This window comes from Thunnus thynnus, chromosome 5 (assembly GCF_963924715.1).
Source record: "Thunnus thynnus chromosome 5, fThuThy2.1, whole genome shotgun sequence".
Lineage (NCBI taxonomy): Eukaryota > Metazoa > Chordata > Actinopteri > Scombriformes > Scombridae > Thunnus > Thunnus thynnus.
This window is the reverse complement of record NC_089521.1, coordinates 886715-903567: the sequence shown is the minus strand read 5'-3', so window position 1 is coordinate 903567 and position 16853 is coordinate 886715. Positions and strand designations below refer to the sequence as shown.

At 37.8% G+C, this 16853-nt stretch overlaps 1 protein-coding gene across 2 annotated transcripts in view; it reads right to left on the bottom strand.

Moving 5' to 3' along the window:
- Positions 1–16853, bottom strand: part of LOC137182437 (anoctamin-1-like) — a 162503-nt gene that overhangs the window by 34796 nt on the left and 110854 nt on the right. For both annotated transcript variants that reach the window (XM_067588643.1, XM_067588644.1), the window contains 6 exons: positions 12248–12316; positions 11911–12112; positions 5970–6081; positions 5701–5758; positions 1793–1893; positions 867–1009 (listed from right to left, as the gene is read on the bottom strand). In XM_067588643.1, coding sequence (XP_067444744.1) covers positions 867–1009; positions 1793–1893; positions 5701–5758; positions 5970–6081; positions 11911–12112; positions 12248–12316 — 685 coding nt within the window. The remainder of the gene's footprint in view (positions 1–866; positions 1010–1792; positions 1894–5700; positions 5759–5969; positions 6082–11910; positions 12113–12247; positions 12317–16853) is intronic.

Below are 16853 nucleotides of genomic sequence, written 5' to 3'. Positions count from 1 at the left end.
TCAGGCACCATCATATCTTGAAGAGCTCATAGTACCGTATTATCCCACTAGAACACTGCGCTCCCAGAATGCAGGCTTACTGGTGGTTTGTACAGTCTTTAAAAGTAGAATGGCTCCAACTCCTCCAACAGTGTTTACAAAATAACCCATTAATGGCAGCAAAAACATTCATACTGCGAATCCAGCGGCTTTGCAAGGTAAGATGGTGATAGACGGTGATAGACAGAAGGTTCATCCAGTCACCTGCCAAGTATGTTTTAAAAGTGCCTGCCCTTTTCCAAACAGTTTCCAAGGATGACTTCTCAGATGGTCCTGTGTAACAAGACCATTCAATACAACTAACTGACAAGTCTGACAAGTTTTTACAACATTCAAATCTGATACTTATTTGTATTACCTGTTGAGTCTCCAAACATCATAGCTTATGAATGTAATGCTAAGTGATAAGTCAGTGCGTGAAATGCACCACCAGTAAGGATTCACTGTGGTGGAGACCGGAGGTCATTGTGAGCAGAAGGTTTGCAATCGATATGTCTTTGCAGGATTTGTGGTGCTTAAAGAAGATGAGAGTCTTGTATGAAGATGCAAATGCCACAAAGGACCACAAAATCTTGAACAGTGAACAATGTAAAAATTAATGTGATTTGAGGAATAATCATTTAGCCTCAGAAGGACTAATGAAACATACAACCTTTGATTCACTCTTAGGTGTTAGCCAAATATTTGTCTATAGATGATCTTAATCAACACAAGGTTAAAGGCCACGTAAAATCATACTTGTGAGTGTTTTGCTTGTTTTTTCCTAGCGCTGAGGACACAAAGTGTGTGTGTGTATACATGGATATGTTCATGTGTGTGGTACTGACTCATTTCCATATATTCAGGTGTTAACCCAGCAAATGGCTCCAGGAAGTGGTCAGTTTCATATCTCTGCAGCTTCTTCTGTCTCTCTTCTTCTTGAAAAGCCCCTCGTTTTGACCGGATGAAGCGAATCAGCTTCTTCAGTTTGCTGAGGAACACATGCACATATGTAGAGGAAATGTGAACACACAAGCATGCATATATTTTTTGTCTTTCTTCTAGTGTTATTTTGCCATGCTGTCCTGCTAATGCTGGACAGGTATAGGTTAGGATTGATTAAGCTGGCTATGCTGGCTACTGTTTTACAAGTTGATTGAGTTGACACTAGAGAGCATCTTTGAACAGGGGCAATGATTTCCCCACCATACACAACCAACTGTTACCATGGTATCAATGTGCCATATTTAGGATGTGATGATACATGAGCCAGTTCCATTCTATGAGAAATAAACATTTATGTTCAAATTTAATTGCTCTATAATGTTGATTAATAAAAGGGATACAAGGCTGTTTTTCTGTTCATTATGGCTAAAGTGACATATGTAGGAATGTCTGAATTTGCACATAATTAGAGAAGAAACAAACAATATCCCATGTGCCCACAGGCTAGATGGGGATGAATGTAAAGCATTTGTTTAATATTGGAGCCTTTGTTCCTAACTTAAAGAGGGACAGTAATTTGACAAAGAAGATTTTATGTTCAAGCCAAGTGTACTTTATGGCAATGTGATGCGTAATGATATATAATCAATCTAAAGTAATTTATTTTGAACCAAACACCACCTGACCACCTGCAGCAGCTACGATTGACACAATCATGTCTGTGTCAGATGGGTAGAGTACCATGATCCTTTAGTGACAATAGCAGTACATGAAATACATAATATAAAGTGTAAAAGTGTAAACGAAAGTAAAATACATGCGTACTTACGGTAATCCAATCTCAAAAAGGTTGTTCTGAATTAGCTGCTTTCCCAACATGGTGATACTCAGCTGGATACACAGTTCCATCAGACAGCCTCCATGAGCACACTGTAAAACAGTCCAAAACTACAGTCCACCACAGCAAAAGTGCATTTTAAAAAGTAATGCAAAATTACAACATATATGTGATGTTTTAAAGGATTGTTGATCAGGATGAATAGCTTATTAATGACAATTCTTGGCCACATGCCGAGTCTTTTGATTTCCAGACATATTTTCTATCTTCTATTACAAGAATCAAAAAAGTAGCAGTTTCTGCATGATTATGTGGACACACCTCCTGCACGAAAATGTAATAACAGTTAAAAAAAGGGTTGCACACAATTTAGTTGAACTGCTTAAACATAGTTCAATGCAAATCACTGTACTGATTAAAACTCTTCACAATTTATCTTAAAGGTTTCTACAGTTCTTTAATTAATTCAACTCTTTCTCAGAAAGCAGAAATACAGAACACAGGCAATACAAGTGATAATTTCTTTAGTCAGCATGAATATACCATATTCTCCTCAAATAAACAAAACTAAGCTAACATTAGTCTTATATTGTAAATAGAAAATAAGGTAGCTTATAAGTCCATAATGTACAGAGAAAGAGAGTAAAATACAAACAATCAATCAAAAAAACAGACAGGTGAACAATCAAAACACAACAACCATTCCCTACCCAACCCAAGGCCCAGAACATTGAGTTTAATTAGGGTTCAAACCTCAAAGATGTAGAACTGCTATTTGTTTGTAATGGGATATTGGGGTTCAAACCCCGAAGGGGACAGAACCCATCTCAGTTTGTGCCTGTTTATTATTATTAGGGCCCCAGTGGTGTGAAGGCTCTCTTGGAACTGAAGGAATTATTAGGGCCCGAGAACCTAGCAGTGCAAAGGCCCTTTTGAAACTGAGAAATTATTATTATTAGGGCCCCATCACTAAACAGTGTGAAGGCCTTATTGTAACTGAAGGAATTATTAGGGCCCGAGCACCGAATGATGCGAAGGCCCTATTGTCCCTGAAGGAATTATTAGGGCCTGAACACCTAGCGGTGCGAAGGCTATTGAAACTGAAGGAATTCTTCTTCTTCTTCTTCTTCCAAAAGAAATGCATGTTTGAGAGGCTAAACATGCTCGAAAATTTAATTTCATGGGTGAGGCAAAATGGCTTGAGGGCACCCCCTGCAACATTTCAAATTAAAAGAACCCACACGGAAATATGACATAGATGAACGAAATTTGGTAGGCACATGTTTCTTGTGCAGACGCACAAAAAACCATACGTCCAAGTCCAACAGGAAGTCAGCCATTTTGAATTTACTGTGAATTTTTGCACAGTTTTTGCAGTTTACAGGTGTTACATTTTAACAAATTCCTCCTAGACATTTAATCCGAGCGACGTCAAATTTGGTCAGTGTCATCTAGAGACCTTGATGATGAAAAGTTATCAAAAGTTATCAAAACCTTGAGTTTTCATCAAATGCCCTTGACATGGCGATGTATCAAATTTTAATGTTTCCCCATGAAACAGGAAGTTGTTGTAACTCAAATGTATATTGTCCAATCTGCCCCAAATTTCTCATGCTTCATAAGGGTCCCGATCTGAACACAACTACATGTAAATACTGACTCATATTAACAGCACTACCTACTGGTAACATGAAGTTACGCATCCACTTCAAATTTGGTCAGAAAAGCCTCAAGACCTACATGATGCTATATTGAGAAACTTGTGACTTTTCATTGACTCCACATGGTTAGATCTTTCCCAAATTTCACTTGTTTGATATGAGTCCTGGTCTGAAGACATGTACAGGCCCATATTGATTCAAAGTAATAGCGCCACCTACTGGCAACAGAAAGTTATGCGCCCCATACTTTTACTAACTACTCCTTTCAGGCTAAACAGATCAACCTAAAATTTGGTCAGCTAAGTTGTAAGACATTGATGATGCTAAATGGTGAAGCTTTTGAGTTTTCTTCAAAAGCTGTTGCCATGGTGACGCATTATTTGCCATGAAACAGGAAGCTGTGTTTGAGAGGCTAGAGGTGCTCGAAAACTCACAAAACTTGGCACACGCGTCAAAAGGGGTGTATTTAGTTGTCTGATATGATTCTTGGACTTGGGTGTGGCGCAATGACTTGAGGGCACCCCCTAGAATATTTCAGTCAAAGCCCCCACCTTTAAATTTGACATACATGAACGACATTTGGTAGGCTCATAAATCATGTCCAGACACACGAAAAAGCCTCTTGGAACCATACCCTCAGTCCAACAGAAAGTCAGCCATTTTGAATTTACTTTTAGCACAGTTTTTGAAATTTGCAGCCATTGTATTTTAACAAACTCCTCCTAGAAATTTAACTCAACTGGCTTCAGATTTGGTCAGTGTCCTTTAAAGACCTTTGAAAATTTATGAAAATCTTGAGTTTTCATTGAACGTCGTTGCCTTGGCAAAGCGGCAAACTTCGATATTTCGCACTGAAGCAGGAAGTTGTTGTAACTTGAATGTACATCGTCCAACCTGCACTAAATTTCTCATGCTTGATAAGAATCCAGACCTGAACACATTTACATATCAATATTGAGTCATAGTCATAGCGCCACCTACTGACAACAGGAAGTCAGCCTTATATGACAAACATTTCTCATGCTTGATAAGAGTCCAAGTCTGACCACATCTAAATGCCAATATTGAGTCGAAGTCATAGTGCCACCCACTGACAACAGCTAAATTGTAAGATGCTGATGATGCCAAATGTTGAAGCTTTTGAGTTTTTGTCAAAAGCTGTTGCCATGGCAATGTTTTATTTGCCATGAAACTTTACTATTCACCATTATTCGCCAAATTTCTCCTGGCCTGAACACATCTACATGTAAATATTGACTCATAGTGCCACCTTATGACAACAGGAAGTTAGCTGTATATGACAAACATCATCCGATTTACATGGAATTTACGGGGTGTGGTCTACACATAATATACAGCAACATGATGTATAAATATTGGGTGTTCTCTAGCACCACATAGTGGACACAGGAAGTGATATTTAACTCCTTCAGACAACATCTGATATTTATGAAACAGCATATGCATTTCAGTCAACCTCCACCAAATATGCTGCTGCATTAATGACCCTCTTGTGTAGCACCACTGTAAATTCAGTCTTATGTGACAGACATTGTCCAATTCACATGACATTTACAAAGTGTGGTCTACACTTGATATACAGTGACATGATGTATAATTAGTGGGTGTTCTCTGCCGCCACATAGAGAACACAGGACGTGATGTTTATCTCCTTCATGCAATGTATGAATTCAGGTCTGAACACATCTACATACCCGCAATGAAACCCTTTGACTGTGGTGCAACCCAGCATGCAAGCAGGTGTGAGGGCCTGATCATTGCTGCTTGCAGCTTTAATCACTGTTATTTTTCTGCTGCATTTGCTCAACTTGCCATGGGCTGGAATAAGTTAAAACCATGAAACTTGGCACAATAACTGGAAATGATGTGCATGTGCTTCCCAAGTAATATGAACCCAATCAGCCAGATGGTGGCGTTGTAATTAAGGTCCAAAAATCCAATTTTGGAAAGGCCACGCCCCTCACACTGTAAGTCTGATTGACTTGAAATTTGACACACAAGTCCAGCTCAATGTGCTTTGGATAAACTGAAAAACAGTAAATGAATAGAACTTTTTGGATTTTGACTTCATCAACACCAAATGTAAGAGTGAACAAAATAAAGGTCAACATGGTGGGGTGATATGAGAGGAGCATGCAAGAAGCACCTGGACTCTAATCCCAGGAGTGTGGTTACAAAAACTTAAGTCTGCAGATAATTTGTAAGTGTAAGGCTCACCTCTTCCATTCTGTAGGATTCAAACACATACAGGTAGCTGCCTGGTCTGCCTACCAGTCTAGTGGGAAAAATTAATTGAAAGTTTAAGAGCAAGGTTTAAGGTATCAGGTGTTCTTTATCTTAAAAATGTATTTATTATTTTTAACATTTATTTAAATTATTTAAGTTTGGTTAAACATATTAGAATGAAAGCATGGAGGAAAGTAAGAGAAAAAACAATTAACTGAAAGCTACAAATTTGCACTTTAAAATATAGCAACATTACAAACCTTCCCCTGAAGAAAGCAATGTAGATGATGGGGCTGAAAGCATTGACAAACTTGAGAATGAAGGTCTTGAAGATCAGTCGTTCCTCAAAACTCTTGTCTGTTTTCGGAACCTCTAAAAAGGAACAGATATTTTTATTTGATTTTGTGCAATTTGCAATGAAAAACAATTAAAAATAAGTAACTATGTGTGCTGTTCTAGCCTTTTTTATTCATTTTAACTACTTTAAGGATTCAGCACCCTGCTTTATTATTGTGAGCTGAGTGCATTATATCATATTTTTCAATGAAAACAGGCAATACAGTCACTTCTGAACTAGGGATGTGCAGAGAGCCCAGTATTTGTATCTGTATTTGTTGAGGCAACAAAACTTTTAGGATTCAAACCCCGAAGGGGAAGAACCCTTCTAAGATTGTGCTGATTTATTAGGACCCGAGAACCTAGCGGTGCGAAGACCCTATTGTATCTGAAGAAATTCTTCTTCTTCTTCTTCATCTCCACAATGAAACACTTTTTTGAGGGGCTAAATGTACTCAAAAACTCACGAAACTTTGCACATGCATCAGAAGTGGGGGGAAATTGTAATTTTTATAGTGATTTGGCTTGGGTGTGACCAGCAGGCTCCATAGTCCATTTTTGAAAAAGTTTCTTTGATGTTCATGAAATTTGGTGGGATCATTGCACTCATCATTGTACCTTGAAATTCTTTTTTATTTTGGAATTTTTTTGCCGAACAGGAAGTCAGCCATTTTGGATTTCATGCATCGATTTTCATTTTACAAACACATATTTTAGGCCTTTAGGGTGCACAAAAAGTCACGCTTGTTCAAATTAGTAAGTACTTCAATTTGATATCGGAAATGGGCTTGGGCACGGCATGGCAGCTCTATAGCGTCCCCTGCTTACTTTTGAAATTTTTAAGGTGCTAGGAATACTCGAAAGCTAACGAAACTTTGCAAATTCATCAGAAGTGGCGAAACTTGATGTTGGATATGGGTTTTGGCTTGGATGTTCCAAAATGACTCAAGAGCACCCCCTAGAATATTTCGATTTGCAAGAGGCTCCCCTTAAATTTGAGATAAATGAACAAAATTTGGTAGGCAGATATATCATATTCAGGTGCACAAAAAAGCCTCTTGGAGCCATTTGCAGTCATTGTATTATAACAAACTCCTCTTAGAGATTTAACCCAACTGCCTTCAAATTTTGACGTGTCATCTAAAGACCTTTGATGTGAAAAGTTATCAAAATCATTAGTTTTCTTTGAACACCCTTGATGTGGCGATGCGTCGAATTTAGATGTTTCCCCATGAAACAGGAAGTTGTTGTAACTCGAAAGTACATTGTCCAATCTGCACAAAATTTCTCATGCTTGATGAGGGTCTGGACACATCTATGTGTAAGTATTCAGTCATAGTCATAGTGCTATACAGGTGCTGTACTTTTATGACCTGTGCAGGTATACCTGATCCACCTCAAATTTGGTCAGAAAAGCCTTAAGACCTTGATGATACTACATTATGAAGATTGTGAGTTTTCATTAAATGCCATTGCTGTAGCAACACGGTGAATTTCAATGTTTCACCATTGCAAAACAAACTGTTATAACTCGAGTCCATATCATCAGATCTTCCCCAAATTCCACATGCTTGATAATACTCCTGGTCTGAAGACATGTACAGGCCAATATTGAATCATAGTCACAACACTACAACACATCTACTGGCAACAGGAAGTAATAAGCCCCATTCTTTTACGATCCTCTCCTATCAACTTAACCAGATCCACCTAAAATTTGGTCAGCTAAGTTGTAAGAACTTGATGATGCTACATACTGAAGCTTTTGAATTTTCACCAAAAGCTGTTGCCATGGTGATACATTGTTCGTCATGAAATAGGAAGCTGTTTTTCAGGGACTAGAGATGCTTGAAAACTCACAAAACTTGGCACGTGTCAGAAGTGGCGAAACATGATATCTGATATGGGTCTCGGGCTTGGAAGGCAGATGTATCATGTCCAAATGCACAAAAAAGTCTCTTGAAGTCATACCCTGAGTCCAACAGGAATACTTCATAAGAGTCCAGGCCTGAACACATTATGTGACAAAAATCATCTGATTCACATGAAATTTGCAAGGTGTGGTCTACATTTGCTATATGGCAACATGAAGTATAAATACTGGGTGTTGTCTAGCACCACATAGTGCACACAGGAAGTGACAAGAGCCCGGTCCTGAACATATCAACTGCGGCGCGCCCCAATGTGCGCAAAGTTGCGAGGGCCCAATCAGTGCTGTTTGCAGCTTTAATTAGAGACCGAGCCCAAAAGGCAGAGGACTACTGTAAAACAATAGTCCTTGCCTAAGGGCGAGGACCCTATTGTTTTTCGTGTGTTTGTTTGTTTGTTTCTTTCTTATTATTGCGGGACTTCACACCTAAATTTGACCCCCCCTCAAAAACTCACCAAATTTGGCACACACATCAGGTCTGAAAAATTTGATCAAATGTAAATATTAACCCCCAAAGTGCCAAAATGTGCTCAAACACTATCTTCTCCAAGGGCGTTAATGGTATCGGCTTCAAACTTTAATAGGTGACTTATGACACTATGCTGAAAAAAAGTTGTTAAAAACTTTGTAATAACTCGAACGATTTGGATTTTATAAGCCCTGAAGCCCCTGTTGCAGTGCCACATCACACCTTTGAATGTAAAACAATGGGGAGGCAAACTATGGGCATGAACTTTGTGTCAAATAGAAGCTTCTGACATCCAAAGTATAAGTCTAACCATTTGGACTCGCCACAAAATTTCCTACTAAAAAATTTTTAATGTAAGATTTTTGGATTTTGGAATTGGGTCTCTGTAAATTAAAGAGTACGGTCTTGACCTGCTCTATGTGAAAAGTGCCTTGAGATGACTTTTGTTGTGATTTGGCGCTATATAAATAAAAACTGATTGATTGATTGATTGAAATTTGACGTCGATGAACAAAATTTGGTAGGTAGGCATATGTATCATGTCCAGATGCACAAAAAAGCCTCTTGGAGCCATACCGTAAGTCCAACAGCAAGTCAGTTTTGCAATTTACAAATGTTATATTTTAACAAACTCCTCCTAGAGATTTAACTCAACCAACTTCAAATTTGGTCAGTGTGTTATGTAAAGACCTTTACGGTGAAAAGTTATCAAAATCTTGAGTTTTCATTATACACCATTGCCATGGTGATGCAGCGAACTTCAGTGTTTCGCCATGAAGTGGGAAGTTGTTTTAACTTGAATGTACATAGTCCACCCTGCAAATTTCTCATGCTTGATAAGAGTTCTGGGGTCCGTTTCACAAAGCAGGTTCAACAAACTCTGAATCTAATCCTGAACTCTGAGTTGATCTACTCTGAGATAAGAAACTCTGAGTTTCCGTTTCCAGAACAGCTGATTTGAGTCAGTTTATTCAACTCGGAGTAGTTTCACCTAGAGTTAAGCGCGTGCACCACAACTATAAAAAGCCAGCATCAATGGAGCCCCGATTCAACGAGTCACCATGGCAATAGGGAAGAGGAGGGCTGCGTTTTTCGCCCCCCTAGAACTAGACATCTTAATTCGCTCATACGACGAGTTTGAGCATGTTTTCAGAAAGAAGTGCAACACCGCTGCAGCTGCAAAAGAGAGGGAGACGGCGTGGGAGAACATCGCTGCTCGGGTCAATGCGTAAGTTTAAATGTAGTCCTTTGCAATCACAATAATATTACAGAGGAAAACTGCTTGATTGGTCGCCTATTAATTTATTTTATTTAGGTCCAATCCCGCGAGGGAGAAGCGCACTTGGCAGCAGTTTAGGATAAAATATAAAAACATTGTTCAAACAGGTGAGACCTCGGCATAATCTCATGGGGGTACCTCATTTTGATCATTTTTTACATTGTAAAGTAAATATTAAGTGGCTGTTTGACTGTGCAGTTGTTTTATCCCCAACATAATGCTGGTTTCACACACATAAATGTCTTCTCATCTACCTCATGTTCTGTTAAATAATTAATCCTATTTAAATTAACACAGACTTCTACTCAGCCAACAGAAAGAAGGCAGATGTCCGTAAAACGGGTGGTGGTCCAGCACCGCCACCTCTAACGGAGGCAGAGGAGCTGGCCCTAAACCAGAATTTAGGAAGGCCAGTGGCTGGCCCCGACACTGTACAAAAAACTTCCGTTTGCAAAGAAACGCAGCGCAACATATAATATCTGCTGGGATGTGAGAGAATTGATTACGATTAGTAATGTTGCAAATGTAAGGACGGATTAGGTTTTGTATGTAGATGATGGACTGTGACGTGAAACGGTACCGCTCAAAAAGATAATTGTCTGGAAATGCTAGAACATCTATGCGCGGTCTGATAACCATCTCTCAACGAATATTTAATTCTCTGCGCAGTAATGCTGCACCTTCATCCACGGGATCGTTATCAAAAGGACATGCCATGTTAGTGAAAAAGTCGCCACCTACTGTGCCTAATGGACTTCTAATATACTGACTCTGATTTTTTTAAATGATTTTTTTTAAATGACAGACGGCAGAACTAGGCTACGCCAAAACTCGCCTGCTGACTGAATGAATGAGGAAATCAAATGGAGTGTGTGGCTCTGAAAGAGGGCGGAGACTGAGAGAAACTCGAGGTTCATTGAGAAAAACCTGGTCCCGACCAGGTTAGGTTCATAGAGTCTGTTACTACGGTAACTGACCAAGAGCTTAAGTTACCCCTCTCTGTGAAACAGGCTAGAGTTATCCCTCTTTCTCTGGTTTGAGTTACCTCCCTTTTTGAAACGGAAAACTCAGAGTTTCCCTCATTTCAGGGTTAACAGACCCTGAGTTTTCACTAAACCTGCTTTGTGAAACGGACCCCTGGCCTGAACTCATCTACATGCCAATATTGAGTCATAGCCCCACCTACTGACAACAGGAAGTCAGCCTTATATGACAAACATCCGATTTACATGGAATTTACATGGTGCGGTCGACACAATATACAGTAACATGACGTATAATTAGTGGGTGTTCTCTAGTGTCACATAGTGGACACAGGAAGTGATATTTAATGCCTTCAGGCAACATCCGATGTTGATGAAAATACATATCCATTTCAGCAGACCTCAACTAAAACGTTGCTGTGTTAATGACCCTCTTGTGTAGAGCAAATTCAGTCTTATGTGACAAAAATCATACTACTCACATTAAATTTGCAAGTTGTGGTCTACACTTGATATAAAGCAACATGAAGTATAATAAGTGGGTGTTTTCTAACACCACATAGTGCACATGGGAAGTGATATTAAACTTGTTTGTGCAACGTCTGATAACAGCCCGGTCCTGAATACATCTGCATGCCAGTAATAGAAGCCTTTCAACTGTGGCGCACCTTGACGCAAAAGTGCAAGGGCCTCATCGCTGCCTCTAGCTTTAATTAGGGCCTGAACACCAAACCGTGCAAAGACCCTCTGGTAAGTGAAGGAATTATTATTATTATTTTTCATCCAAAAGAAACATTTTTGAGGGGCTGAACGTGCTTGAAAACTCATGAAAGTTTTCACATGCATCAGAAGTGGTGAAAAATTTCATATTTTATGGATCTTGGGCATGGGCGTAGCAAAATGGCTTGATAGCACCCCCTAGAAAATTTCAAATTAAAAGCCCCCATATTTAAATTTGACATAGATGAATGAAATTTGGTAGGCACATGTATCATGTCCAGATGCACAAAAAAGTCTCATGTAGCCATATCCTAAGTCCAACAGGAAGTCGGCCATTTTGAATTTAATGTGCAATTTTTGTGCAGTTTAAAAATAAATGGATAACGAAGCCATAAGCCTTGTTGAGTATGACGTTGATTTTATACACCACACAGACAGACAACCACACACTCCCTGAGCCAGTTCGACACCTAAAAAAACTTACCTAACACAGTGAGCCATCGTGCCACAGCTCCATACACCTCGTCCAGTATAAGTATGACCACCAGGTTGATAATAGCTGCTGTGGTTTTGACTGTTAGTTGTACATGGTTCCGTGTGATCGGATTGGAGCTCATATGAAGAGCAGCTTTGGTGGAGATCCGGTAGAGGATCACACCAAACACAATGGCAAATGTAACACCAATCTGACAATAAAAAGGTGCACAGGATTAGAAACAGAATACATAGACTGTAAAGGAAAATAAATAATCATTCTACAACCTGTCTTAAATAAATCATCAATTATCTATACTATATGCAGAGAACAAGGTTCTTCTTACCATTAACAGCATCATGACAATGTTAGTCATGTAGGCGGGGAGGCGGTCTTGACATGTGAGCTTTTCCATCTACAAAAATAGATTAATTAATTAAAAAACCCATATTCCCTACAACTGCAACATGCCGATTTAATGAAGTCCCCTGTAATTGTAGATGATCTGTGAAACTCAGTGGGGACAAATTGTTTGTTCCTAGTATAAATGTAACTGACATGAATTGCCTGTAAGAGAATGCTGACTACTGTCTTCTGAAAAGTTTTGGGCAAAGCAAAAACTATTACAACAGAACATGTCAATTTGACTGATTTTTCATCATGAAACTTTCTTTTTAGATTTACAACATGAAAACAAACAGTGAAATACAAGTGGCCAACATCAAAACAAACAAAAGAAAAACATATGACACAGCACAAGACAAGAGACTCAAACAAACTGAAACAAAAGAGGAAAGAAATAAAAAGCAAAACAACAACAACAATAACAAAAACAGAAAAGGGTATAATGTTTGTGTAGCAAACAGTTCCTAATACTACTGGTAGTGGAGGTACCCCCTCACAGGGAATGCATTTGAAGAAGAATGAAGAAGGTAAGTGTCTTTTCCAAGTCAAGTCAAAAACAAAAATCAAAGTCAGAGTTTGGGATTTGGGGTTGTGCAAGTGGGGCTGGGAGTTGAGTGTAAGAGTGGTGCTGGCCTTGTGCAGTTTATAACCTTTACCCTACTGCCATGGCAGGAGAGGGGTAAGGTTGGCGGTTCTTGGCCCTGGGATCTTCAATCCAGGGATCTAGAGGTCTTGTCTGGGTTGGCTTGCCATCAACTTCAAATCAACTCAAAAAACCTAACTTGCAGTCATTGACATAACCAGAGTTTTTCATTAATTAATTGCCTTTTTGTCAGGAATTCTTAATTCCTGCAACTTCAACAAAATATATACATGTAAATTGTACAATCAACACATTTTACATAACCTTTACAGTAAATGAATTTGTGAGTAAAGTGAAACTAAATCTCTATTTTATCTTAACGTTGTATATACTTTTAAAACAAACAATATTATATGAATTACAAATCTAAAGTGTGAACTTGACACACTATATTCTTATGTCTTCTGTTCTTTTTAAATCAGATTCATTATACCAATGAAATAAAATACCTAACAAAACCTAACTTAATATGTTGCTTTACCAGCCACGGAAAACATTGAGCAATTAAAGCTGCAAGCAGCATTGGTCAGGACCTCACACTTTGGCCCATTGGGATCAGATCATTTTGCTTTTTAAAAATGAGGGATATTTGTTACAAGTGTGATGTGCTTTTATTTTGAAAGTTTAATTGAAACGTGTACTGTCAGGTGTGTAGAGACAACAAGTAACTACAGCTGGACACAAAAAAATAGAGGAGTGTTTTGTTTGCGTTTCGTTCTGTTTTACAGTAGTCCTCTGCCTTTTGGGCTCAGTCCCTAATTAGACACTCTATATGTCACATTGACATTCTTGTTGTCGAGTTGCTGTCAAGTTGTCAAACAGCTTAACTTTAGTTGAACTCTACAACAGTTGCACTGTTCATCACTCAATGCAAATTTTGTTAGCATTGAACTCGCTAACTTAGCCTAGCACCTCGTGGTGCAGCATTTAATTAAAGCTGCAAGCATTGTTGGTCAGGACCTCGCAATCTGGCCTGTTCGATCAGATCATTTTGCTTTTTAAAAATGAGGGATATTTCTTACAAGTGTGGTGTGCTTTTATTTTGAAAGTTTGATTGACAGGATGAGAATTTTCTGCAGGGTGAGATATGTCTGTCTTGCTCACACCTGTGTCATCAAAATTATGCAAGTTTTGGGCCCATTCACCTGAATTTCAATTAGTAAATTAAAAACGCTTGATGAGTTTTTGTGTAAAACAAATTATTTTCCTAATTTTCATCAAGTCTATTTATAAAAAAGGAAAGACTTTTAACCCACATGACCTGGTCAAAGTTTGATTGACATGTGTACTGTCAGGTGTGTAGAGACAATAAGTAACTGCAGCTGGACACAGAAAAATACTCATATATGTGAATGGAGAGTGTGAGCGAACCCACACCTTTTTGAACATTTACTGCTTCCACATAGTTTTAGATAAAAACTTAATTTGAACTTTAAATGAGTCACGAGACTTTGACTTACAAATCTTGAATTTACATGTTTTGTCTAACTATCTAGGAAATTCATTTGTTTTAGACACAAACTCACTATGCTTCCGTATTGTCTCTTTCTCATAGTGCCACCTACTGTGCCCAGGAAGTCTGCCTTACAACACACATCATCAGGTTTGCATGATCTTACATAGTATGTTCTCAACTACATAAACTACAACATGCCGTTATTTCGCAGGTGTGTTTGTTACTTTGTGGATGTTTTCTAGCTCCAAATAGCTTCACCACTTCATGCACTGTCCGAAAAATGCCTGCATATGAAGAAGTCCACGTGCAGACCCACCGACCACGTCACAGCCCAACGTGCATGGGGCGCGAGGGCCCGTTCATCGCTGCTTGCAGCTTTAATTATTAATTTTTACCGCGACATACCAATTTGGGAGTTCCTCTGTGTCACTCGACAAGTTTCAGTGAGCAGGGCCTCTCTCTCTCTCTCTCTCACACACACACACACATCTATGAGCTTATAACAAAGTACAAGCTGTTACCATTCTAATTTGACAACATTATATTGTGTATTTACTGTTTTATCTGAGTTACATGTTTACTGTTCAGCAGCAGGTCATCTCCCTCAGTGTCATCCAGCATCTGATTAGTGTATGCTGTGTAGCTTCCCTATGGTGCTGTGGACCTGCATTCTGATTGGCTAAGGTACTTCTGTGTTGTTAACTCTTTGTGACCTGGGTTACATTTGATTTAAATTTTGTGTGTGTGTGTGGGCAAAAGGGGAGGTGGCTGTCCTGTTGCAGGTCAGATCCTCTTTAGAGCAGCCCCCAACCCTACAGGAGGGGTCTGTTCAACTGGGTCTGAGGAGCAGCTTTCTATTTGGAGAGAGGCTTAGTGGTCCCATCGTTCAGAGACAATATGGTTGGGATGAAGGGATGAATAAAACATAACAGAATAAAACATAACAAAGATGTATCAATGGGTATGCAAACAAGTTGATAAAAATAAACTCATAAATAATAAAGATGAATAAAATATTTAAACATTTTTAAAAAAGGAGAGAGAATGGGAATAGAAAGAAAAGAGAACAATTATGTGAATAGAGTGGGTTGTTCAGTGAGGAGGTCCAGTGTAATTTTTAACTGCATGTCTGTGTATGACCTGAATGTGAAGATGTGTGTATTGCTGTGTTTGTAGGATGGTAGAAATGAAAATAGTTAAGTAAGTTCAATTACTGAATTGACGAATAATTGAAATTCGTCCTGTTACCAAATACTGACTTTTCATTAATTAAAAAACAAGTAAATTGAGATAAGAAAAAAAAGTTAGAAAAAAATACAGAGGAAAATAATAAAGTAAAAAATTGTTGGTTACTGTGTCAGCAGGTTTGATGCAGTATATAGGTTGAGAATGAACATGCAGAATGAACATGCACATCAACACACAGACATCTGTGTGTTGATGTGCATGTTGTCTGGTGGTAAATTAAACTAATTCTTATCTAATTCATAATAATAATAGGCAAATTATAATAATAGTAATGATTTAAAACAAACAACCAAAACAAAATGAACAAACAAACAAACAGAAAAAACCCAGAACAAATAAGTGCCAACATCATCATCATCTTTGTCATCCTATTATATGTGTAATATCATCATTCAATAAATTGTGCAATATTAATAACAGTATTCTGTTTGATAATAATAATACCATTATCATCACCCATCTCAACCTACCAATAATAATAATAATAATAATAATAATAATAATAATAATCAACAACATCATAATCATTGTCTTATGAACTGTGCTAAATTAATAGTAACTAATAGTATTCTGTTTTATAATAATTATCCCATCCTAATCTTTATCATACCAGTCTTTATAGCATTCATAACAATAATAATGATGATGATAATGCTATCACTACAACAACACATCCACAGCAACAACAACAACAACCATAATAACAACAACAACAACAACGATAATAAACAACAACAACAACAACAACAACAACAACAATAATAATAATAATAATAATAATAATAATAATAATAATAATAATAATAATGTATCAGCATCAACATCCCTCTTATTCTCATCGTCATATATAATAATATGTAAAATATGTAATATTATAATAACTACAATCACCATCAATTCATCATTAACAACATATATAAAAAAAATTATTATAATAATGAGTTACAGTTACAATGTTTTGGATCAGAGGGTGAAATGAAAAAATAAAACCATTAAATATTGATTCATTAATCAAAATGATAAATGTGAAAAAAACAACTTCACTAATTACCATAATAAAAATAAAACTAAACACCAAGGGAAAGCAGAATTTTGAAGGACAGAGTCTTAATTAGAATGAACAAATAAAACTAAAACAAAGCAAAAACACAATGAATAATAAAATAGCAAATAAGAAAAGAGGGAAAGGAGGAGGACAGG